The 25,846-nt window shown below is 38.9% G+C and overlaps 1 protein-coding gene across 2 annotated transcripts in view; it reads left to right on the top strand.

Annotated features, from left to right (window-relative positions):
• Positions 1 to 206: 206 nt before the first annotated feature.
• Positions 207 to 25,846, top strand: part of RAD50 (RAD50 double strand break repair protein) — a 40,569-nt gene continuing 14,929 nt past the window's right edge. Inside the window, exons 1-15 of one of the 2 annotated variants that reach the window (XM_074960486.1) lie at positions 207 to 359; positions 2,863 to 3,045; positions 3,792 to 3,875; positions 4,973 to 5,124; positions 5,955 to 6,140; positions 6,289 to 6,493; positions 11,128 to 11,256; positions 12,755 to 12,920; positions 15,802 to 15,995; positions 17,936 to 18,142; positions 19,013 to 19,195; positions 19,426 to 19,583; positions 21,717 to 21,892; positions 22,564 to 22,801; positions 24,530 to 24,719. In XM_074960486.1, the coding sequence (XP_074816587.1) occupies positions 2,917 to 3,045; positions 3,792 to 3,875; positions 4,973 to 5,124; positions 5,955 to 6,140; positions 6,289 to 6,493; positions 11,128 to 11,256; positions 12,755 to 12,920; positions 15,802 to 15,995; positions 17,936 to 18,142; positions 19,013 to 19,195; positions 19,426 to 19,583; positions 21,717 to 21,892; positions 22,564 to 22,801; positions 24,530 to 24,719 (2,397 nt within the window). In that variant the 5' untranslated portion in view covers positions 207 to 359; positions 2,863 to 2,916. The remainder of the gene's footprint in view (positions 360 to 2,862; positions 3,046 to 3,791; positions 3,876 to 4,972; positions 5,125 to 5,954; positions 6,141 to 6,288; positions 6,494 to 11,127; positions 11,257 to 12,754; positions 12,921 to 15,801; positions 15,996 to 17,935; positions 18,143 to 19,012; positions 19,196 to 19,425; positions 19,584 to 21,716; positions 21,893 to 22,563; positions 22,802 to 24,529; positions 24,720 to 25,846) is intronic. The other variant, XM_074960487.1, reaches the window with a different exon arrangement.

Raw genomic sequence — 25,846 nt, forward strand, 5'->3', positions numbered from 1 at the left:
GGGTAGAGCGGGGGGTTGATATGGGAATGGGGAAGATGCGCGGGGTCTGCGGTGGGTCTACTGGAGGCTGATGTAAGTTTCGGGGATGCAGTGTGAGAGGGTCTGAGATCGGTGTGGGAACCACTGGTGCCTGGCTTGGCTCCGGGCCACGACCGTTCGCACCGGGCGCGGGTGGCCGCTCTGTGGGGCGCGTGACCGGACAGACCTGTGGAGAGGCCGCGCGCTCAGGCCGGACACAAGCCGCTCAGCTGGGCGGGCTCCCTTCTTGAACTGGGCGGGGCCGAGCTCCCTCGCGCTGGAGGCCGGGCGTCAGAGGGCGGGCAGCCACCAGCCTGAGCGGCGTTGCGGCCTGTTGTGAGGTGACCTGGGGCGCGAGCCACGCGGGGGTCTCTGCAGCGGGGGGCGCCGTGCCCTGTGCGGGCTGCGGCTGTTTCCTGAGGGAATGGGGACCACTGGGAAAGTCAGGTGAAGGGGAGCGCTGGGCGGCCGCCCCCCGCCCCGGCGCTAGCTAGGCGCCGGGCTGGGGTATGATGTGTTTGGAAAGGTGCTCTGGACTCCCAGCCCCCGGTCACCGCCACCCCCGGAAATGCCCCGAGCCCACCCCCTGGATCCAGCCACCCTCGGAAATACCCCGGGCCCACCCCCTAAAACCAGTCTCCCCCCCGGAAATGACCCGGGTCCATCCCTCCAACGTGCTACCCCCTAGGAATGCCCCGTCCCCACCAGCCACCCCAAGAAATGCCCCGTGCCCCCTCCCAACCTGCCACCCCAGAAATGCCCCGTGCCCCCTTCCAACCCGCCATCCCCAGAAAGGTCCCTTGCCCACCCCCCAAGTTGCCACCCCGGAAATGCCCTATGCCCACCCCCTAACCTGCCATCTCCAGAAATGCCTAGAAAAAGAAAAGGAGGACTTGTGGCACCTTAGAGACGAACCAATTTATTTGAGCATAAGCTTTCGTGAGCTACAGCTGCTACTCTGAAACTCATCCCTGGAACCTGTCCTGTGCCCCCCACTATGCTCCCAACACACCATTCCTAGAAGTTTCCCCCTGTTCGCCCCCACCGTGGTAACTTGGCATCCCTGGAAATTACCCCACCGACTAACCTGCCATCCCTGGAAAATTCTCTGTGCCTACCCCTCCCCAACTCACCATCATTAGAAAATACCACATACCAACTCCTGTCCTGGTAATGTGCCATGTCTGGAAAATGCATTATGCTCCCACTTACCCTGATAACCTGCTTTCTCTGGAAAATGCCTAATGCCCCCGCTCACCCTGGTAATCTGCCATCTTGGCAAAATATCCTGCACCCACTGCCAGTGTCCTAATCTGCTATGGCTGGAAAATTTCCACCCCCACCGTGGAAATGTGCCATTTTAGGGAAATTCCTTTCGCCCACTACTATTTTGGTGTCTTGCTATCTCCAGGAAATTTCCTGTGCCCACTCCCACCAGAGTAACGTTCTAGAGGATAGGGCACTGGACTGGGTTTCAGGAAACCTATGTACTGTGTGTGACTCAACCATTGTCCTGTACTGTACTGTGATCTTGGGCAAGTCACTTCACTTCTCTGTGCTGCAGTTTTACCTCACATTTGGTCTGTCTTGTCTAGACTGAGAACTGTTGCAGCAAAAATTCTTTCTCGCTATGTGTTTTTTCAGTGCCTAGCACAACGAAGCCCTGATTTTAGTTGGGGTTTCTAGCAGCTACTGTAGTATAGATAATCATGGAATTGAATAATAATAAATAACCTGTGGCATCAGGAGCGATCTGTTATTGCTGAGAAATGTCTTTTTTTTCTACTCCCCGTCTGTTGCTGCAGTAAATTGCTTGTCATGGGAAATAACCTTTCATTCTCAAAAAATACCATGCTGCAGTGATCGCTGACAGGGAATGATGCACAGGGCAAACTGCTCCATGCCTCACCTAATGAAATAATAGCCAAACAACTAAAATGCACATCTTGGTTTCATCCAACAACTCCTTTCTCTGTGTTCATTATCAATAATCCCTTTACTCTCCATCTGTAGCTCACGAAAGCTTATGCTCAAATAAATTTATTAGTCTCTAAGGTGCCACAAATACTCCTTTTTCTTTTTGCGGATACAGACTAACACGGCTGCTACTCTACATGGGCTGCGATCCTGCTGCCTGTACTGAGTTCCACTGATTTCAGTGAACTCCATGTGGCTGCCAGGGCCAGCCTGCATGATTGTAGGTCCAGGCCTGTAAATCTATCAAAGACAAAAACATCTCATAGCACTAGGACCTTATGTGAATTAAAATGTTAGATTGTGGGGAGGGGGTTTGGGGAGGGAGATTACTGTAGAAGAACCTGAAAGCCAGTCCATATGTACTTGAGTTTTGATACTGTGTTTGTAGTGCAACAGCAAATTTTGAAGTTTTTCAAGAAAAAGTGTTAATTTCTATAACTTTTTCGTATTGACACCTTTTGAGCAAAAGCTCATAAAATTCAGTTATAGTTTTTACTATAGTTAATTCAGGATATTTCTTTTACTAAACACTCAGGAAATGTTAAACATTTTTAGGCTGACCATAGTTGTTTAGTTGTAATGGGGAATAAGTAAAGAATGGTAAGTTTCTTAATTTACCAATCTATATTTTGTTTGGTTTTTCACTAATAAAAGAGAAAATCTCCAAACCAAAAATAAGATTTTCATTACAAAATAATTTAAAGGAGTGTCTGTAATCCACACCTTCAACCATTATCAAAGAATCTTTGCTCTGCTTTCTTAAATTACACATAACATACTTTTTTTTTTATAGTACAAGATTTTTTGGGAGAATGGGATAATGTTTGGTACCTAAATCATCACTAAATTTAACTGTTTATTTTGTAGGATTTTGAAAATTAATTTTTGGGATTCAGAAAAGAAGAAAAATATTCTACAGAAATGTCTAAGATTGATAAGATGAGCATCCTTGGAGTGAGGAGTTTTGGGGTAGAGGACAAAGACAAACAAGTTATCACTTTCTTTAGTCCTTTAACCATTTTGGTGGGGCCAAATGGTGCAGGAAAAACGGTAAGACTTTTGTACAGTACAAACAGGCTTCATGTCATTATAAATAATTACAAACTCATACAAACAAGAGTGATTGTTTATATGAATTTATAATTAATGAAATTATAAAACCTTAAACAGTTCGCATTTTGTGTCACTTGCATAATTTGGGCTCCACTTTCAGGCTTGCATTCTGCAACGAGCTTTGCGTAGGCACAGGATTCTGCCTGCATGGTGCTCATTGCAAGGTCAGAGCCTTAGTTGTTTTACAAATACCTGTTTATGCGCTAGGTATTAGAACCATATAAATTAGAGATGGGAAAGATCTGTTTAGTGTTTCTCAATGACCAGTCAGTCTGTGGACCGGCGCCAGTCCCTGAGAACTCCCTGACTCAGTTTAGGAAGGCAGCAAGCCAGTCCCTGGTATCCAAAAGGTTGAGAAACTGCATTAGATCATCTAATTGATCTCCTTGCCAATGCAGACTTATGCCATATTGTACATTTACTAGTGTTTTGTCCAATCTAATTTTAATCCACTATTGATTGGAATATCTCCACCTGAAGGTCTATTCCACAAGATAATTAGAGCTATTGCCCTGAAGTTTTTCCCAATACTCAGAAAGAACACATCTTAATTTCATCCCATTATGTTTCTCCTTTCTTTGTTCTCAGGTATTTAAAGACTGTTACTGTCTTGCCTCTTTAGTCCAGCTTTTTGCTTGCTCTAAATTGATATTACTGATACCTATTTATTTCCATTTTTGTAGACTATCATTGAATGCCTTAAATATATTTCCACTGGAGATTTCCCTCCAGGCACCAAAGGACACTCATTTGTTCATGATCCAAAGGTAGGAGTCATGATGGCTAGCTTGTATGTCTAACTGGTAGTAGATACGACAAAATATTTAATGAACATTGGACTGTGCCACAAATGGGGGGAGTCCAATAAGAGTTAATTATTTAAATCACCCATTTTAATGTAATACAAAAGCAAGGATTGAAGTTGGGAGGGAGAAATTACAAGAAATGAGTTGTCAACCTTAAATTTCTTGGTTGTCTTTTTTCTCACAATCTTAACATTACAAACTAGATTGTTTTGCAGTTAAATTTACCTTTTAATTTACTTTATGAAAGATTTCCACATGTGTATATACAACATCTAAGATGTTAAATTGTTTAAATCTTTTTTAAAAATGCTAAATTCATGTTCGCAACTGTATTTAGTTTCAGTGTGAGAATATCTGTTTCATTATTCTCTGGCTATGTTTTATAAGTTTTAGTTCTCAGAAAATACTTATACAAGAATAGGTAACATGTGACCTGATCACTTTTTATAATGTCTTTTGGTACAAAATGTCTGTCAAATAGTTGTTTGATATTTGGTATTTTCTTAGTCAGTATTGGTAAATGGATGGTTTTAACTGAAATGTTTTGAACATGGACTGTTCCTTCCCAGTTACTGATATTAAATAAATAAGATTTTATGGGAATATAATGTGGACACGTTGCATATGAGCTAACCTACAGTATAGAGATCTGCTCTCTGCATGATTTAGGCCCGGATCCTACCATGACTTGCACACTATGAGTAGTCCCATTGACAGAAATGAATGTTTGGTGTCTGACTTGGAGGAGGTTATTTTTCTGTTCTGTTTACTTAAGGGAAGGCCCTCTGATGATAACTGTTTATCAGATGAGTGTGGGGGAGTGTTTGCATTTTAGGGTATAAGAATACCCAAAGTGCAAGGTATGCATAAGAATCCTGGATAACCTCTAGGTCAAAAAATGATTTTGGGTGAAATCCTGGCCTCATTGAAGTCAATAGCAAAACTCCTATTGATTTCAGTGGAGCCAAGATTTCACTTACGGCTTTGGAACAGATGCTTGGATGACCACAAAAGTTTTCTTTGTTAAATAAGTTTTCATATATTTTTTCCTGCCAAAGGTTGCTAATGAAACAGATGTCAGAGCTCAGATTCGACTGCAGTTTCGTGATGTTAATGGAGAGCTTACAGCTGTCCAGCGATCCATGGTTTGTACTCAGAAAGGCAAGAAAACAGAGTTTAAAACTCTTGAAGGTATCATTACCAGAACAAAGTAAGTTGTAGGTTTTTTAAACATTGCCTCTTAGTTTGAGTGTCCATTTGCTTTGTCTGTATCTTTTCATGTAAGAAAAGAGATAAGTGGATAATTTATTCATTCAAACCTTCACCTATTCTTTCAGATTAAATTAAGTCTAACAAAAAGTTACATGTAGTCCCACTGCATTGTCTATTTGTTTTATGTGTTACAAGAAATCCCTAGATTTAATGGGTAAAACTTTCAAAATGGCCAAAGTCTCATTGGTTTTCCATGGACATAGGTGCCTAAGTCACTCAGTGATAGTTTAGTTCTGAAGGTGGTGTTTATGCACTACATTCACTTTATGTCCTGTTGGCACTGCAGAAGTAAATTAAAGTAATTTTGTGGGGAAATAGTTCCGTTCCAACTCATTCCAAGTACCTATCTGTTTGTTTGACTCTCATCTCTGACATTTTTTTAAAAAGATCATTTGTTTTGCACTGATCACTATGATTTTTGCTCCCTCTGCTGGCTATGCAGTCATAGTTAGCAAACTGGTGCTATATACATGGCTAACATGACATTAAGTTACAGAAAGATAGCTTGAAATCAAAGGAGTGCTGTATCAAAATCCATTTAGTTGAAAATGAGGTATTCCGAGTTAAAAATGGAAAAAGTGAGAGAAGAATGAGGGGCAAAAAACATTTACCACTGTAAAAGTAATTATTTTGTGACTTAGCATCAAAACAGGATGGGTTAGAATGTTGAAATTATACAGAATGTTATTTATTTTAGAAAAAAATCATAACTGTACAGCAACCAGTAGTCATCTTATTGTTATGCACTTTCTTAATCTATGTACACAGGCATGGGGAAAAGGTCAGTCTCAGTTCCAAGTGTGCAGAAATTGACCGAGAGATGATCAGCGCTCTTGGTGTTTCCAAATCTGTGATTAACAATGTCATTTTCTGTCATCAAGAAGAATCCAACTGGCCCTTAAGTGAGGGAAGGGCCCTGAAACAAAAATTTGATGAGATCTTCTCAGCAACAAGGTTTACTTCTTTCCATAACTAACATAATTACAGTAAAGTACTCCTTCCATTTAATTATAATTGTTTAAATGCTCACTAAAAATGCTCATTCGTAAAGCTGCATGTGCCAATAGAATTTGAAATTTACACATGGATTTCTTTTTGAAAGGTATATTAAAGCATTGGAAACTCTTCGTCAGGTACGTCAGAAGCAAAGCTTGCGGGTAAAAGAGTGTCAGACGGAACTGAAATATCTAAAACAGAATAAAGAAAAAGCACGTGAAATTCAAGATCATCTTAGTAATAGGGAAGCTCAACTGGCTGCTTCTAAGGAAAATGTAAAATCTATTGAGAATCGACTTGATCCTCTAAAGGTAATTTTATTTGTATGATCATGTAATTCAAGATTTTATTGTAATACTGTACATATTCACTAGGGGAGATAGAGTAAAGGTTGCTTGCTATGGGAATTTCCTGACTTCTTTGTGATTAAAATCTCTCCAGTTTAATGTTGTATTATCAGGGGGATTTTTTTTGCCATTTAACCATAAAATTCAGAGCAGAACTTAAGGCCATTTTCATCATGACAAATAATGAAATTGTATGAGTAGAATTTATATTCAAAGATGTGGTGGAAATGATCTGTTCTTAACTTTACACCATCTTGGACCAGTTTATTTGTTCTTATATTTAAATTAATTTACATCCAATTGGAGATTTTCAGGCCAAATCTTGAAAGCAACATGTATCTTTCCTTTCTTAAGCTGTCTGGTTTAGTTACAAAACTTCTGGGAAAATGCAATTTTCAACATTTACTCAAGCACCTCAACAGCTGATTTGGAAGATTGCACTCTCAGCAAATTTGCAGATGATACTAAACTGGGAGGAGTGGTAGATACGCTGGAGGGGAGGGATAGGATACAGAAGGACCTAGACAAATTGGAGGATTGGGCCAAAAGAAATCTGATGAGGTTCAATAAGGATAAGTGCAGGGTCCTGCACTTAGGATGGAAGAATCCAATGCACCGCTACAGACTAGGGACCGAATGGCTAGGCAGCAGTTCTGCGGAAAAGGACCTAGGGGTGACAGTGGACGAGAAGCTGGATATGAGTCAACAGTGTGCCCTTGTTGCCAAGAAGGCCAATGGCATTTTGGGATGTATAAGTAGGGGCATAGCCAGCAGATCGAGGGATGTGATCGTTCCCCTCTATTCGACACTGGTGAGGCCTCATCTGGAGTACTGTGTCCAGTTTTGGGCCCCACACTACAAGAAGGATGTGGATAAATTGGAGAGAGTCCAGCGAAGGGCAACAAAAATGATTAGGGGTCTAGAGCACATGACTTATGAGGAGAGGCTGAGGGAGCTGGGATTGTTTAGTCTGCAGAAGAGAAGAATGAGGGGGGATTTGATAGCTGCTTTCAACTACCTGAAAGGGGGTTCCAAAGAGGATGGCTCTAGACTGTTCTCAATGGTAGCAGATGACAGAACGAGGAGTAATGGTCTCAAGTTGCAATGGGGGAGGTTTAGATTGGATATTAGGAAAAACTTTTTCACTAAGAGGGTGGTGAAACACTGGAATGCGTTACCTAGGGAGGTGGTAGAATCTCCTTCCTTAGAGGTTTTTAAGGTCAGGCTTGACAAAGCCCTGGCTGGGAGGATTTAACTGGGAATTGGTCCTGCTTCGAGCAGGGGGTTGGACTAGATGACCTTCTGGGGTCCCTTCCAACCCTGATATTCTATGATTCTATGATTATACAACCTGCATAGTTTCACAGGGTGGCATATTTTCATATCTATTACCTTCCCCTCAAATAATATATTAGTACTTGAATATACTGTCAGCACAGGGTAGAAAAGCATCTATACAAAACCCTCTCCCTGCCTCTAAGTAAATGATACCTTGAGCCTGTATTTACCATGATGTCATGACACATTCCATAGCTACAACCAGTGTAGATAAATGATAGCAATTCTTGTCTCAGTAACTCTTCCATTAGTAGTACTGTGCATGTTTTTCTGGGATACCCTAGTGCAGAAGTTTTTAACCACGGTATGCAGAGAACTGAGTGTTAGCTATCTTTAAAAGAAGTTAAAATACATTAAATACATTGCTTTTATATTGTGTTGCATCTACATAGACAGTCAAGTCAAGTGTGTTTAAGATGCTTAGATAACCATGCAATAGCTGAGGTCATTATTTTTTTACACATATCCATGAGGGAACAAGGTATCCCTTGCTGATGGGTGCAGCCTGTAAGTATGTGGCCTACATATTCTAACTGGCCACAGCAGGAAAGGAGGGAGTTACAGAAGCCCTACTTATTGTCATTAGCAGCACATTTGATCACTCCACATCTAAAGTGATTGAGCTTCATCCAAAGATCGTGTAGAAGGTCAAAACCAGAGGGCTGGACTGTTGGATGTGTTATAAGATAGTCATTGGCTATGTTTGAAGCTTGTTCTTACCCCCTAGTATGCCACCTGGGAGTGATATTGAGGCTCCTTAGGGGAATTGTCCAAGCGGGGTGCCATGAGCTGAGATGTTGGCTAGGTGGATTAAACAAATCTTTAAATGGGTAGATATGGCATGTCTTGCACCTTAGGGAGCAGATTCTGCAAGGCTACTTGTTGCCTGAAGTCAGGAGGGACAGTGTTGTCTCATGGTGCTTGTTATATGCATGGTTTCATTCAGCTGAGTGTCTAAGAGTCCTGTGTGAAGTGAGATGAGACACACCAGGGAGCAATACTCCCTTACAGAATAGCACAAGGTAAGCCCAGGGTTTCTTAGTGTTTTACTCCTGGGGAAATTCTGCACCAAAAAATGTAAAATTCTGCATATTTTATTTGTCAAAATAATGCAATATAATCACACCAGTTTCACTTATTTTGGTAATTTATTTCAACTATCATACAGAAGAAATCACAATAACTGTTCAGAATTTCCTAAACACATGAAAGTTAAATTACAAATACTTGGTAACCAATACCCTGCATTCCAGTTGTAATCCTGGATTTTCCTTTACATTACATTACTTTTATTTTGGTGTTTGGTGTTCTGTAAAATAGAATGTTGCTTTAAATTGTTCACTTTCACACATGAAAGTCATACAGTTTTGCTAATCACTGTTGTGCATTTTTTTTTAAATGGATAAGTAAAATAGATCCTGAACTGTAACCTTACCCCATTCATTGTGCCTCTCTGGCACAGGAAAAGCGAGAAAGCCCATACTCCTTCCTAGCTGAGGAGTCTATAAGGCTCCTTTACACCACTCTAGCAAGGTAAAGGAGCCTTAATTGACTAAGAATGGGAACAATCAACTAACAATGGGAACATTAGCAGCCTGCCTGCTTAGGGCTTGTCTACACTGGCAATTTACAGTGCTGCAACTTTGCCGCCCCCCCCTCCCCCCGAGCGCAACAAGTTTCAGCGCTGTAAAGCGCCAATGTAGACAGTGCACCAGTGCTGGGAGCCACACCTGTTGTGGAGGTAGGTTTTTTAGAACACTAGGAGAGCTCTCTTCCAGCGCTCTGCCGTGACCACACAAGCCACATTAAAGCGCTGCCAGTGTAGAGTAGCCCTTAGTTGTTACATTTATGCTCTGCCTCAGGGACAGAGCCTGCTTCACACAGCCCTACGCCTCCAAGCCCGGGACGCAGCAACGGTGAGCGAGAGGGACAGAGTGAGTCTCTCTTACTCGTTCGCATGCAGGCAGCTGCCCAGTCCCACCCCCATAACGTCTCTCCCGAATGCACGCAAGCCCAGCCTCCCTCCTTCCCCTCCACGGTGATCCGCTGGCTTCTGGTGGCTTCTCCCAGCAGACGCGCCTGGGCTGCCGCAGAAGGGGCGTGTGTTCCCCACAGACTTTTTTGCTCCCCCATTTTTCTGTAGGGGAGTCAAGAAATCTGCAGACAGTATGAATTCTGCGCCCCTCCAGGAGTAGTGTTTGTGCTTTGGCTTCCCAGGTAGAACCAGCTGATTTGCTGAGCAGGCTGTTGTCTTTATTTTCAGCAACGTTTTGGTAAGGTATTCCTTGAAAATCAGTGTATGGCCCTGTGTAACTGCTAGATATACAGGCTTTGGGTCATGGTCCAGCCTTTGTCCATTCAGGAGGCTGTTGAGCAGTTTGTTGGCTTTTATGTGGTGTAGATGGAAGGAGCTCCATCTTTTACAATAGTAGGCCATCTCTTTCACGTCAACATTCAGCACTTCTAGGTGACTGGAATCCTGGTATTGTACTACCAGACAGATGTCATGACATAGATAAAATGCTTGGCAGTGGTATTGGGAAGGTCATTGTGAAGAGACTGAAAAGTGTTAGTGTTAGAATTGAGCCAGAAGGTAAACCGTTGTTTTGGGACCTCTAGGAGCTGGGATTTTTTTTTTTTTTTTTTTTTTTTTGTACAAGCAAAATTTTAAATTAGCAACTTCTCAACAACAGTTCAACAGCCATGACAACCTGCTTCAGTGGGACCTGTGACAGTTTGTATAATAGGCCTGTATACGAGATGATGTCATATTCAACAGTAAGGTCTAGGAATACTGCACCTGTCTTCTGCCTGCTCTGAAGGCCATTCTCAGTGTGGGTGGTGAGTGCCAGCACTTGATCACTGAGGTTATCATCAATGGTGGGGGAAATTCTCTGAAGAATAAGCTTTCAAATAATTTGTTAATATTACTTTTCCATTTAAGTAATGACTGTAGTTGCTGCAGGGATGCTGTCTAATCAGGAAGGGGAGGTGATCCACAAGATGATGTCTTGATTAACATGTGGGGCAAGGTCTGAAAAGATTTGAGAACCCTTGTCTTAGAGTCTAAAACTCCTTATAAACTTGTAGGTGCTGGAAATGACCCATTTTTAAAATGCAATATATTTAAATAGAAAATTTGATTATAAAATCCATAAACTGTAGTGAAGCCAATTTACTTTAGCAATCCTTTTTTTCTTTTTCTTTTTTCTTTTTTTTTCTTTTTTTCTTTTTTTTTCTTCTTTTTTTCTTTCTTTCAGAACCGTCTCGCAGAAATTGAACAGAATCTTGCAAAAGTAGTGAGACTTGACAATGAGATTAAAGCTCTGGACAGCAGGAAAAGGCAGATGGAAAAAGATAACCAAGATTTGCAACAGAAGATGGAGAAGGTTTGCTTTATAAATCCTGTGTGTCACCATCCTTCATCTTAAAAAATCAGAAGCAATCATGTATTACAGAATGAATAGTACATTTACTATAGAATGAACCATAAATTTTACAAAACTTGTGTACCCATAGCCAGAACAGTGTATTTTTGTTCTGTTGTTTTTATTTTCCAAGCATTTTTGGTCACAATTGTTGTAAAACTAAATACAGAAAGGTGTGAATGTTTTTAATGTACTCAACGGAGTATTCTTCAGTAAATATATAAATAAATCTTTTTTTTGGTTAAATCCCCCCACTAGTAAAGTCTCAATCCAGGAAAACACTTAAAAATATGAACAGTCCCATTCAGTTCAGTGGGACTACTCACATGCTTAAGTGTTTTTCTGGATCGGGGGCAAAGTTTATAAAAACTCAGTAAAAAAAAAAAGTGCAAAGAAACTATGAAAGGTGGTGGCTGTGGTTTTAAAATATATGGTTTGCTAAGAGTATTAAGCAGTTAAGTGTGGCTGACCCTCCTAATCAGTACTGTTTTTATTATCAGTCACCAGCATTGTTGATGTTTTCAAGCAGGCAAGATGCAATAGGTTGTTGTATAATGTAGTTAGGTAGTAATACAGATATCCATAAATATTATTCTGCATGTATGATTTCTGAGCAATTTACGACACTACAAAGTGAATTTTCAGTATGCTGTGGCTCTCAGAGTGAAGAGCAGCCAGACAGCCACGAGTATTAAGGAGTGGCCACCATCAACAAAAATGACCCCTAAAATAAATGGTTTAAATATAGCAAGTAGCTGTTAGAATACATCATGAAGATGTGTTTTTTTGATTTAGTAGGGAGATGAGGATTAAAACTGTTGTTATTACCTTTCCCTCCAAGATCTACAGAGTAGAATGAACTGCTCAGTGTGATGAACAATGGGGTGAGCAATTTTATAGAGTAGTAATGACTTGTCATGACCATATGTAAATGGCATTAACTGGCAGTGGACAGCAGAGCAACCCAAACTTGACCTACAAGTACAAGGACATCTCTTCTCATTAACATCACAAATCTTCCTGTTTTCTCTCCCCTTTAAAATAGCCAGTGAAAAAGTTAGTGGTCTTTTATTATGTTTGTGCTAATTATCTGAAATTATTTTGACAACTAGAAAGAATTTGTCCAAGAGCATGTATCACAAAAAGTATGTATCATATTGTTTTATCAATATGAAAAAGGAGAATCCCTTTATTGGACCCAGATAATTTTACTTAGTTCTTGTGGCTTAACTCCTGCAGTAAGAAGTTTATTAAAGCTAACCCAAAATACCTTTTAGCACTGCAGTTTGAGTAGTCTTACGGTAAAAATTACAAATCGGATGATATTTTATCTTTTTTAATTTTGTGTTTAACCTTTGGAAAATGTATTATACAGTTTATAAGCATGGGCAAAGTATTTTGTTACAAATCAGTTTAAAAAGCTAACTTTTTAATACTGCAGTATACTCTGACTGCATAGGTTTTTCAAGGAACAGATGACCAACTAAGGGATATGTACCAGAACCATCAGAGAACAGTAAAAGAGAAGGAAAGGAGATTAACAGACTGTCAACGTGAGCTGGATAGAGCAAGCAAAGAGTGTCAGAGATTTAACAGAGAGAAATCAGAATTACTTGTTGAACAAGGTATAATAGGCTAATTTTAAAAAAAAATAATGCAGAAATTATCTAATATAATATAGACACTTGTAAAAGGATGAGTGACAGAATTTCCATGTTTGAGCCAATGAGAATCTTGAAATGTGCTATACTTATTCAGTATTGGCTGCTTAGTACAGGGGGTCAAAGTTCAAATTTGAGACTTTGACCTTCACTGTCAGAGATAACCAAAAGGTCATTAGTCTTCTCCATGGGATTTCAATTGTACACGTGCCCTTTTGACCAATAATGTTGACATTGGTGCACTCATTCATTTATGGACTTTTTGCGGAAAAGGAGCCATTTTGGGCATTTCTGTTCTAGGTCACCAAGAAGTCATCAGTCTAACAATTTACAAAGCATATGTTTGGTCTGTGAGCTGGTTGCGTTAGCATGAGTCCTCCAGTTTGGAGGAATTGAGATCTGTCACCAATTTTAGTTAATGGATTTTAGCCAAGAAAATTGTTGGGAGGGAAGTGAGTGCACCATACATACCCAAAGGGTTGACTTCAGGCAAGTTGTATCTCATGTGGTTTCTTTAAAAATCCCTACATACCATGCATCATGTTCTGTATAGCTTATTAATTATTTCAAGATACATACATTAATTACAAGTTTTACGAAAATATCTATAAACAGAAAGTGTTGTCATAACTACAGTTATAATAATATCAATATTTGATAGTATAGTTAATAATGATCTTTGGAAGGACTATAAATGGAACAGGATTACTCAGATAGTAAGAGCATGACCTTTAAACGATGGACATTCCTTCTTGGTGTTGTGGTAATTAACCCCTTAGGTCCTGTGTTCTTGATTCAGACAATTACCAAAATTCCTTAATAGGACAAATTAACTTAATACACATGGTATGGAGGGAGGTTATTGCTTTTCTACTTAAAACAATTTTAAAACCTATATACTGAATTTTATGTGGATTTAGAAAGAGAAGAAAGTAAATGTGAGCTGGCAATTTTAGTGCAATTTTCATAATTATGTAATTTGAATTGGCTGAATGGCTAAGGCCACAAAATAGGCACTTAGAAAAGTAAAAAATAATCTTAAATATTGGTGGCAGCTTATCTCCTGCTGATCTGCCACTGCATTCCTTTGCCCCACCTACTGACATTCCTGCATTAGAATAAATGGCTTTTTGTTGAATTGGTCAAAGAAAAACATTTTGCTTTTAGAGTTTTTTTTAAATCTGTACAAAATACAGACTGAGAACTCCAATGCCTTGTTTCATTGCAAAGCAAGTAAAAGCTGTGATCTGCTGTTAAGATTTACTAGTGCAAACTCTTCTGCCTTCATGGAGTCCAAATGTAGGTCTTGTTGAAGACAAATGGAGCCTAAAATAGGGGAATGATAAAATGTTGCAAAATGTGGGGAAAATGGCAATGCCAATAGACCTTAAAAAGGGCATTTTTGGGTAGTTTAGACCAGTGATTCTCAAACTTTCGTATTGGTGACCCCTTACACACAGCAAGCCTCTTTTTACATTTAACACTATTACAAATGCTGGAGGCAAAGTGGGGTTTTGGATGGTGCCAGCTTTTGATCCCCCCCATGTAATAACTTTGTGACCCCCTGAGGAGTCACGACCCCCAGTTTGAGAACCCCTGGTTTAGACACAAAATTCAATTTTAATGTTTTTTTTTAAGAAAAGAATTTACAAGACTGTAGAAATGTTTTCATGATTTTTTTAAAAGTCAGTTAATATTTTTATTTATTTTAGAAAAATAACATGAAACTTGAAATCTAGTCTTTAAAAAAAAAAAAAAAAGTTGTTTTGAATACTGCACGAGACAGACATCCCACTTTCCTGGGATCACAGCAATTACATTTTCCTATTTTAAAAAATTGGAAGTGGAAGGGCATTCTCCCCTGCTGCTGTGTAAAAGGCCCACACAGACTGGGGAAACTGAGTAAAGGTTCAATGCTGCAAACACACTCGCAAGTAAATGAGGATAGTCCCACTGAACTCAGTTGACAGGTTCAGCCTTATTGACTACATGTGGGGGGAAGTGACAAAATGCTGTCAGATGTACAAAGTAAAAAACAGGGGAAAAAATTTCTCTAATGTCTGTCAGTTCTAGAAATCATATAAGTTACTTGAAACAATAGTAGCTAAAAATAAATTTTCCAACAGAAGTGAGTTGGGTTTCTTGTTTGTTTTTGGATTGTGTTTGGTTTCCCCCCCCCTTAGGACTTGTTTGTACACTGAAGTTACATTGGTTTAACATAAATCAGTTAAAAAAACAATTTAGGTAAACTGTTGCAACCCACTGTGTAGGCATACCTGCATTGATTTAAACCTGGTTGCATTCTGTAGCTTGTTTCTGTCAATTTACCAATGAAGGCTAAACCAATAAAAGTCATGTTTAAATTATTTTAGCATCCATACACAAAGTGGCCCTGATGAAATCAGTTTAGCATCACACCTTTAGTGTGAAACTATGTGGGCACAGCAGACCTGACTAAAAATAAAAGTTACCCTAATTAGCATATGTTCATTGTCCAAGCTAAGGGAAGTTCAAAAGTAAACAGCTAACATAAATAGTGATAAGTAAACTAAACTGTTTGTGTTAATAAATCTAAAGTGGCATTAGTAACATAAGAAATGAAACATATTTCTTTAAAAAAAGACCTTTTAAGAGTCTCTTCAACTATAGAAACTGCTAAAATTCAGTTATTGATGCATGCGATTTTAAAAAATTCAGTAGAAACATCCCTTCCAAGTGATTTGCATATTGAACATAATCAGATATAAGCAACATATGTTCTTGATGTATACACTTCTAAATGTGTAAACCTTATTTTTTTTGTGTGTGTGTGTGCGCACATGTGTGTACAAACATATATGGGAAGGTCGTCTTCAGCTACAAGCAGATCGTCACCAGCAGGACATCCGAACCAGGGATTCATTAATCCAGACTTTGGCAGCACTGTTGGAATTAGATGGTTTTGAACGAACACCTTTTAATGAGAGGCAAATTAACAGTTTTCACAAGCTTGTGAAAGAGAGACAAGAAAGAGAAGCAGAAACTGCCAGTCAGTTAATGGTAAGATTTTTGTCACCTTGCTTTATGCATTCTCATAATTAATTCTCATAATATCTGTTTTCATAATGCATGTGACTTGATAGCAGTAGAGTCATCAGAAGTCATGTTCTTTATTTCCTAGTCAAGTGTTCACAAGGGACCTATATTACCATTACATGAATCCTTATCTCACAATTAGAATAATAGAATATCAGGGTTGGAAGGGACCTTAGGAGGTCATCTAGTCCAACCCCCTGCTCAAAGTAGGAACAATCCCCAACTAAATCACCCCAGCCAGGGCTTTGTCAAGGCTGACCTTAAAAATCTCTAAGGAAGGAGATTCCACCACCTCCCTAGGTAACCCATTCCAGTGCTTCACCACCCTCCTAGTGAAAAAGTCTTTCCTAATATCCCACCTAACCCCCCTCTCCCCCCACTGCAACTTGAGACCATTACTCATTGTTCTGTCATCTGCTACCACTGAGAACAGTCTAGAGCCATCCTCTTTGGAACCCCCTTTCAGATAGTTGAAAGCAGCTATCAAATCCCCCCTCAGTCTTCTCTTCCGTAGACTAAACATCCCCAGTTCCCTCAGCCTCTCCTCATAAGTCATGTGCTCCAGCCCCCTAATCATTTTTCTTGCCCTCCGCTGGACTCTTTCCAATTTTTCCAATTCTAGTATTATACACACAGTTGTCAACCGTTTTTAGAGTATGCTTGGTATTAGAAGATGCTTCTGCCAGGAAGACCTTGCAAGGACACCTTATATTGTTCAGGTGCTGTTGTTTTTTTAAATTACACACAGTGTAACTTATCATAAGCTCTAACGTAGTGAAAAAACATTTAATACTTGGATTGTAAGTTCCCTGGGGAAGGCACCATCTTTTTGTTCTGTGTTTGTACTGTGCCTAGCACAGTGGTGTTCTTACCCATGACTGGGGCTCCTAGGTAGCACAGCCACCGACTTTTCATTGTGCTGGTGGGTGCTTAACCCCTGGCTCTGCCCCAGGCCCTACCCCCACTCCACCCCTTCCGTCAATGCCACAGCCCCGCCTCTTCCTGCCCCTGCACCACCTCTGTCCTGCCTCTTTCTGCCCCTGTTCCATCCCCAAGGCTGCCCCCTTTCCCTTCTCTCCCCAGCCTCCTGCACGCCACAAAACAGCTGATTGCTGTGGATGGGAGGGATGCGGAGGTGCTGATTGGCGGGGCCTGCTGGCAGGCAGGAGGATCGGGGGGAGGGGGAAGTGCTGATAGGGGGGCTGCTTAGGACCCACCATTTTTTTCCCTGTGAGTGCTCCAGCCCCGGAGCACCCACGGAGTCAGCACCTATGTTAGGTAGTCTGGTAATACAAATAATAATAATTCTGCTTAACATGAATGTCTAGAATTGGCTGGAAAAAATCCTCCTTGCCTATGCAAAATTTTGAATTTTGGAAAAAAAACTTTTGTCCCACATCAGGAGAATCGAAATGGAATTTTTCAGTTTGTTCAGAGGACTGCCCGACTCCTGCTAGGATGGCTGACTCCCCAAACACATGGTTCTTTGGGCTGCCCAGCTTAGAAGCTTGCTGCCCAGGCATTCAGGCATCCCCAGCTCCCAAGCTCTCCGCCAGGTGAACTGCTGACAAGCTAGGGAAGTGGGTAGATGAGCTGGTGGGAAACCAGGCAAGTTTTTGTTGGAAACCTGCCTGGTGTCTGTCAAAAGATTTGTCAAAATCAACACTTTCCTGCAAAATGATTTGATTTTAACGACTCGGTATTTTCCAACAGAAAAACATTTTGGTGGAAAATTTCCAACCAGCTCTATTACTGTTCCAAAATATTTCAGTGTGTTGCATTAGACAGGTACCAATATGGTCATAGTGATCTACTTATAGCAAAAAGTCTGTAGGGGGCTTTGTATAAAATAATTCAGCTGTAGATAATTGCTTAGTAACTGTTTTGATGACTTCTTTGTTCAGAGAGAATTTGCAGAAAAAGAAACAATGAAACAAAAACAGATAGATGAAATAAGAGATAAGAAAACTGGACTGGAAAAAATCATTGACCTGAAGTCAGACATTCAAAATAACAAACAGCTTGAACTGAAGAATGTGAAATATGAACTGAATCAATTGGAGGAGTCTTCAGACAGGATTCTGGAACTAGATCAGGAACTCATCAAGGCTGTAAGATTTTCTATTTGAATAATTTAAATAAATACACAACAGAAAGCATATTTGGTTGTCTTGTTGCGTTTGATCACATCAAGTATTGCAGATGCGGACAGCAATGATATAATGAAAGAACCTGATCACCTCTGCCATCCCCAAAACCCTGAAATCTATATCATGTTCTTTGAGAGTAACCTAGATTTTACTTGTTGGAATCAGTCATGATTTTTCTTGGACCCTGAAAAGAACATGGTGCCATGATTTTCACAGTTATAAACTTATAACAAGCCATCCCTATTCAAAGGCAAGTTGTCTAATTGCTGCCTCCTTACTTGTGCCTTTTTAGCCAAATGTTTGTACTTGTTTGCTTATAGCTGAAGAATTTAATGCATCATGGAATTTCTCCACATAGTCTTTCCCTTAAGTAAAACTCTTAAGTGTACTTTATCATTCAATGGATGCCAAAAAGCAAAGAGCAAACAGGATGTGGATGAGGCACATTGAAGCCATATTCTATCTATCTAGCACCTTAACAGGGGAATGAAAATTCATTTTTCTTCTTACGTTAGCATCCATCAGGGTAATAGATGAGCAGTTGGGGAGGCTTTACAACCTTTTTGGAGTCTTAACATCCATGTCCTCTTTTCTTTGTTTTACATCCCTTACTTACAGCCCCATTTCATAGCCTTCATCCTTCTGTCTGGAGTCCTTTCCGATCATGTAATTGTCATTCCTTTATCCATCAGAGTTATTACTGTTGAGTAATGAAAATCCCTTCCTCTTGTCTCATTATCAGTCTGACTTCATTAGTCTTGTTTGAATTGGCATAATTATAAATCACATTTTAAAAATAAATCTTTTGGTTGATTTTATTTTTCTGTTTAGGAATGTGAACTAGATAAGGCTGAGAAGAACAGCAATGTGGAAGCTCTTGAATTGGAGGTACAAAAACTTCAGAATGAGAAAGCAAACCTGGACAGGGTCCTTCGGAAATTGGATCAAGAGATGGAACAGCTAAACTTGCATACCACGACAATCACCCAAATGGATATGTTGAGGAAAGACAAAGTAGCGTATTTCTTTTGATTTTCCTAGTATCTTCCTTATTAAGAAATGTACATGAAGTTAATATCTTTCATTGAGGCTTTATGAGGAGCAGTTATTTATCAGAATCTTACATCATTAATTGCATAAAAAATTGTGCATTTGAAAAAAGATGTAACTTTATAAGTACACTGAATAAAATAACAGTTCGTGAATATAGAAAAGTATATTTTAAGAGTATTTTGTTCCCCAAGGTGGACAAAGAGGAGCAGATCAGAAAAATAAAATCTAGACATATTGATGAATTGACCTCATTGCTGGGATATTTTCCTAACAAAAACCAGCTTGAAGATTGGCTTCATGCTAAAACTAGAGAGATTAATCAGACAAGAGACAAGCTTGCCCAACTTAAGTAAGTATTCATTTGCTTGATTCTGGCTTCAGAATTAATTTCGGAAGTTAGTTCATTTTGAAGATGGAGATTTTAATCCATTGTTTCTGTTACCTTACTACAGATATGTCTTGTTTGATTTATTATTGTTTGTTGCATCTTAAAATTAATGCATATATAAGGTCAGAAGGGACCGTTATGCTAATCTAGTTATATCTATATATCTATATATATATATATTATATAGTATAATCTAGTTAATCTAATCTAGTTATGCTAATCTAGCTAATCTGACCCTCTGCATAACACAGGCTAAAAAACCTCACCCAGGAATCTCTATATCAAGCCCATAATTTCAGTTTGTAAAATTATTGAGGCCCCAGTCCTGCAGTGGGATACATATTGACAGACCCCCTTATAGCTGTGCAGAATCCAGTTGAAGTTCATGAGACTCCATATAGATCTGGTTATAAGATTTGAGACTCAATGATACTGCAAAATTCAGAAACATGAAATATAATGATCAGTCAAGAAATATACTTTTCTTGAAGAATAGAATGACAATTTGGTTTGGGTTTCATCCCCTTATGGTTGTAGAATAATGTTTTATTCAATAATATAAGTCTGATTTTTTTTATATTGGAAATATCCACGTACCAGGTACGTTCTGTAATGGACTTTGTTTATAACTGTTAGGAAGCAGTCTAATTTTAGAATTCCTAACAAATATATTTTTGCTTATGTAACTTAGCCCCCTTTCACAAGGATACTTAAGCCAAAAGCCAGTTCAAAATATTTTTAGAAAATGGGTTAGTATTAGGGCTGTCAATTAATCGCAGTTAACTCACGCAATGAACTCAAAAAAATTAATCGCGATTAAAAAAGTTAACCACGATTAATCGCACTGTTAAACAATAGAATACCAATAGAAATTTATTAAATATTTGTGGATGTTTTCTACATTTTCAAATGTAATTGAAATCAGTATAACACAGAATACAAAGTGTACAGTGCTCACTTTATTTTTTATTACAAATATTTGCACTGTAAAAAACAAAAGAAATAGTATTTTTCAAATCACCTAATACAAGTACTGTAGTGCAATCTTTTTATTATGAAAGTTGAACTTGCAAATGTAAAATTATGTACAAAAATAACTTCATTCAAAAATAAAACAATGTAAAACTTTAGAGGCTATATGTCCACTCAGTCCTACTTCAGCCAGTCGCTCAGACAAACAAGTTCGGTGTTACAATTTGCAGGAGATAATGCTGCCCGCTTCTTGTTTACAATGTCACCTGAAAGTGAGAACAGGTGTTCGCATGGCACTTCTGTAGCCAGCGTTGCAAGGTATTTACATGCCAGATATGCTAAATATTGGTATGCCCTTCGTTGTTCGGCCGCCATTCCAGAGGACATGCTGATGATGCTCATTAAAAAAATAACACGTTAACTAATTTTTTGACTGAACTCCTTGGGGGAGAATTGTATGTCTCCTGTTCTGTTTTACCCACATTCTGCCATATATTTCATGTTATAGCAGTCTCAGATGATGACCCAGCACATGTTTGCTTTAAGAACACTTTCACTGTAGATTTCACAAAACGCAAAAAAGGTACCAATGTCAGACTTCTAACCAACCCAAGGTTTAAGAATCTGAAGTGCCTTCCAAAATGTGAGAGGGATGACATATGGAGAATGCTTTCAGAAGACTTAGAAGAGAAACACTCAGATGCGGAAACTATAGAACCAGAACCACCAAAAAGAGAAAATCAACCTTCTGCTGGTGGCATCTGACTCAGATGATGAAAATGAACATGTCAGTCCGCACTGCTTTGGATCGTTATCGAGCAGAACCCATCATCAGCGTGGATGCATGTCCTCTGGAATGGTGGTTGAAGCATGAAGGGACATATGAATCTTTAGCACATCTGGCACGTAAATATCTTGTGGCGCCGACTACAACAGTGCCATGCGAACGCCTGTTCTCGCTATAGTGTTCCTTATAGATTAGGTTTTCAGCCAAAACTAGCAGGAATTTGTCCAATGTGAATTTGAGATTCAAGCTAACCTAATAGTTTCTGGGCTATAGTGGTTTGTAAGCTTGTTTCGGTGCCCTTCTTTAATATAAGAATTCACACATTCCTGTTTCAGCAAAGAACTAGCTTCAGCAGAACAAAATAAAAATCATACCAGTATTGAGTTAAGAAAAAAAGAAGAGCAGTTGTCCAATTATGAAGACAAACTTTTTGATGTTTGTGGAAGCCAAGATTTTGATAGTGATTTGTACAAACTTCAGGATGAAATTGAAAAGACTTCAAAGCAGCGAGGTAAGTTTATGTATTTCTTCACTTTCTTCTAAGCTCTTTTTAAATTTAAATTCCAAATCTTAAGACAGTAATACTGCCTGTTATATGGAGTAGTGGGTCCTTATCTTTATTTGTGAGATGAGCAATAGTTAATATAAAATTTTATATAAGGCCCAACCTGAAGGTGCCACATTTAAGAATAAAATTAAAATCAGTTTTCCTTAGTTTTATTCTTTTACTTCTATATTGCATGTAAACAGCCACGAAAACATTTTCGCTATCTCAGTGAATTTGTTACCTTATTACTTCATTCTTATAAATTTACTAATAACTACTTTGACGTAGTAAATATGTAGGTCCTGATCCTGGATTGTGTCAAAGCTGGGAGAATATTCCACTACCTGAATCTGCCAGCTATACAAACGGTGCAAACTAGCAGCTGCTGTTTGGCCATAGACGTGGCTCGTCGTGCCTAATGTTAGCAGAAGAGTCTGGTAGTATTCAAAGAAAATTACAGTCACTTTCACAATTCATTTATTCAAGAGAGAGCAATTTAAGCTAAAATATTCCATTGTTCTGTTAATTTCACAGGTTTCAACTTTGTTTCCTTTTATAGTGCTACAAATTATTGTTGCAGATTTGGTTATTCACTGCTTTAATTGACAAACTTTAAATTATTCTTTTAAAAACAGCTATGCTTGCTGGAGCCACAGCAGTTTATTCACAGTTTATTACACAGCTGACAGATGAGAACCAGTCATGTTGTCCAGTTTGTCAGAGGGTCTTTCAAACAGAATCAGAACTGCAAGATGTAATTGGCGATCTGCAGTCCAAGTTACGTCTTGCTCCAGATAAACTGAAGTCAACAGAGTCTGAGCTTAAAAGAAGAGAAAAGAAGCGTGATGAAATGATGGGGCTTAAACCAATAAGGTAAGGTACCATGCAGAGTATACTGCACCTCTTGTTACACACTTTTATTATATTACATATTATTCCAAATGATGATAGTTTCTGTGCGTTACAAAGAACAAGGATAAACGTGAGGAAAATATTTTGGAAGTAGATAATTCAACTCTCAAAACACTAACCCTCGAAAGTGTCATTACATCAATATATAATAACCAAGAGCTTTGTCCTCTACTCCCTTTAGACTGTACTATATGTTTGACAATTCCAGTACTTTCACATTTCTGTTGAGGGTTAGGCAGAGGAATTGGTTAAGTGTTGCTTCTTCAGTGGTCATGTCCAGTATAAAAAATCCTTCATTTTTTTTTTCACTTTTTAACATCTATATAATTAAAATGGTGAAATTATTTATGCTGTCACTAAAATGTCTTCATTCCACTTCATGTTAAATATGTTTGCCATAAGTGCTGAAGCAGAGGCTATGTTGCTGAAAACTAACTGTGAATCAAGCTCACCATTTTACAAACATTTTGTTACAGGAGATATAAATCAATTATTTTTATTAATCTTTCTGTTTCTGAGAAGGTTTTGTGAATTCAGACCTTCTGGAGCAGAAGCTCTGAACTTGGGATCTGCGGGGACATCCTAGTGGGTCCCCAGTACCTCTGTATTGCTGAGGTTCGTGTGTGTGTGTGTGTTTTCCTGCCTTTTTTGGAATCCATCCTTGTATCCGTATACTGCTAATCCAGGGGTTCTCAGACTTTTGTACTGGTGACCCCTTTCACACAGCAAGCTTCTGAGTGCAACCCCCCTTATACATTAAAAACACTTTTTTATATATATATTTCGCACCATTATAAATGCTGGAGACAAAGTGGGGTTTGGGGTGGAGGCTGACAGCTCGCGACCCCCCATGTAATTACCTCATGACCCCCTGAGGGGTCCCGACCACCAGTTTGAGAACCCCATCCCTGCATGGATTGAATTTTATCCCTTGACATTAGATATTTCTAAGGAGCAGTTTAATTGTTGTTGTCTTTGAAATTTACCAGTTGGCACCAGATAGCAGTTAATGTTGAAAAAAAATCACCAGATGGATCCCTGCAGATCTCTCTACAAAGATTAATTCTCCTTGCTTCAAAATTGTCTGCATCTTTTCAACTGGGAAAAATGTATCACACAGGGCAGTTTGAATTACTCTCCTTTTCTTCTCTCCCCACTCTCCCAAAACAAAACTGAAAAAAAGTTTAGCATTCATGTCAGTACCAACAAGATTTGGGTTTGGGGTGGAAAACGCATGAATTTTGCAGAGGTGAAGGATCTCCAAGTTCAAGAAATGTTGGGAGCCTGTTTTCTAGTAGAGTCTGGTTAGCTCAGGGTTGCATGGGACTTAGTGTGTAAGGGCAGGGGCGGGGGGGGAATACACAGTATAAAAAGCTGAGATGCTTTTTCTTCACAAGGTGGTAGTATTGTATAGTGGTTTTCTGTAAGATCTGAGACTAGCATGAGCACATTGCTTTGATAAGGTTTCTTGGCTTTGAACTGATCTTAGCTGACTGACAGGATAGGATCTGTTACCATAGGTTGATGAATGAGATGACCAGATAGGCAGGTTTCAGTAAGTGACAGTTTCTGTAAAACAGTTCCATCTGCTCCAATTCTAAATCATAGCACAAATTACCCATTATATTGAACTTAAGCTACTATTTTTAAATGGGCAATTGTTATTATAGATTTATATTTTATATTAAGGCAGACCATAACTGAACTTAAAGAAAAGGACATACCAGACTTAAGAAACAAGCTACAGAATGTAAACCGAGATATTCAGCGCCTAAAGAATGATGTAGAAGAACAGGAAACTCTCTTAGGTACAGTTATGCCTGAGGAGGAAAGTGCCAAAGCATGTTTACAAGATATAACACTTATGGAAAGGTATCAGGTAAGTTTACTAGATTTATTAATGAATAAAATAACACTCCCTTAGTGCTACCTTGGTATGCAGTCCATCACGGTGCCTCGAAATGTTGAAGAATCTCAAAGCCAATAGAGGAAAAAAAGGATTTAAAAATAATAATACCAAACTTATCATAAGTTTTGGGTGATAATAATATTATATACTTTTATAGTGCCCTTAATTTCAGAGGATACTAAAGTGCTTTACAAACAATTCACAAGCATCACTGGGTTTGTAGAACTCCATGGTGGAAGTAGGGGAAAGATCTTTTTCCTGTGTTCTCCAAGTGGGAACACAATCACTTTGGAAGCTACTCCTAATTAGTAACTGAACTGTCCTTTACAGCCCTAACCTTCTGCCACTCTATTCCAACTCTTCCTGCATCTGGGCTTCATACTATGTGCCTCTCCAAATATTGCCCATTTGTTATAGCTCCATCCACATACATGTGGGGGCAGCATTTGCCTCATAATTAAGTGAAAATATTCATGCAGCACTGAATAAGAGAAGATAAATTCAAGAATGTTCCTAACTCTGACTGATTTTTAAAAAAAACAATACAATAGTTGACATAGTTTCAGCTGTGTCAAACCATGGCACAGTGTTTAAAGGTGTCAAATGGGCAGGAAATAAAGTCTATACTTCTGCACCCGGTATGATTTGAAGTAAGTCATGTTGATCATACTGATTTAAAATTCCCTTAGTTCTGAATGCATCATTATATATTTATAACTCTGGCTACATTTTTCCTTTCTTTGTTTCAACAGACCTTAAGTGTAAGCTTTTACAATTGTGCCTAATTTAATAAAATGGACTACAAAATTACATCATCTATTTTACACACCTGAATTTTTCAGATAGAAACCTTTGTGTGAATGCTGTTTTCCCGTGCACATCTGAAGTTCTGAATTTGAGAATATTTAGGTGTTCAAAATAAATTATGCAATTTTGGAATCTGCGTTAAGAACCCTTTGCAAATTTTGTCTATAGTATAAACTCAATTTCTAATAACCTCATCCATTTGTACATTTGTTTTAAAAATAAATAGTACATTTTAGATTAAAACACATTTTTTAGTATAAGCTGCTCTGAATTTGAAGTAGTATAAGTGC

The sequence above is a fragment of the Natator depressus genome, chromosome 8 (assembly GCF_965152275.1).
Source record: "Natator depressus isolate rNatDep1 chromosome 8, rNatDep2.hap1, whole genome shotgun sequence".
NCBI classification, from domain to species: Eukaryota; Metazoa; Chordata; order Testudines; family Cheloniidae; genus Natator; species Natator depressus.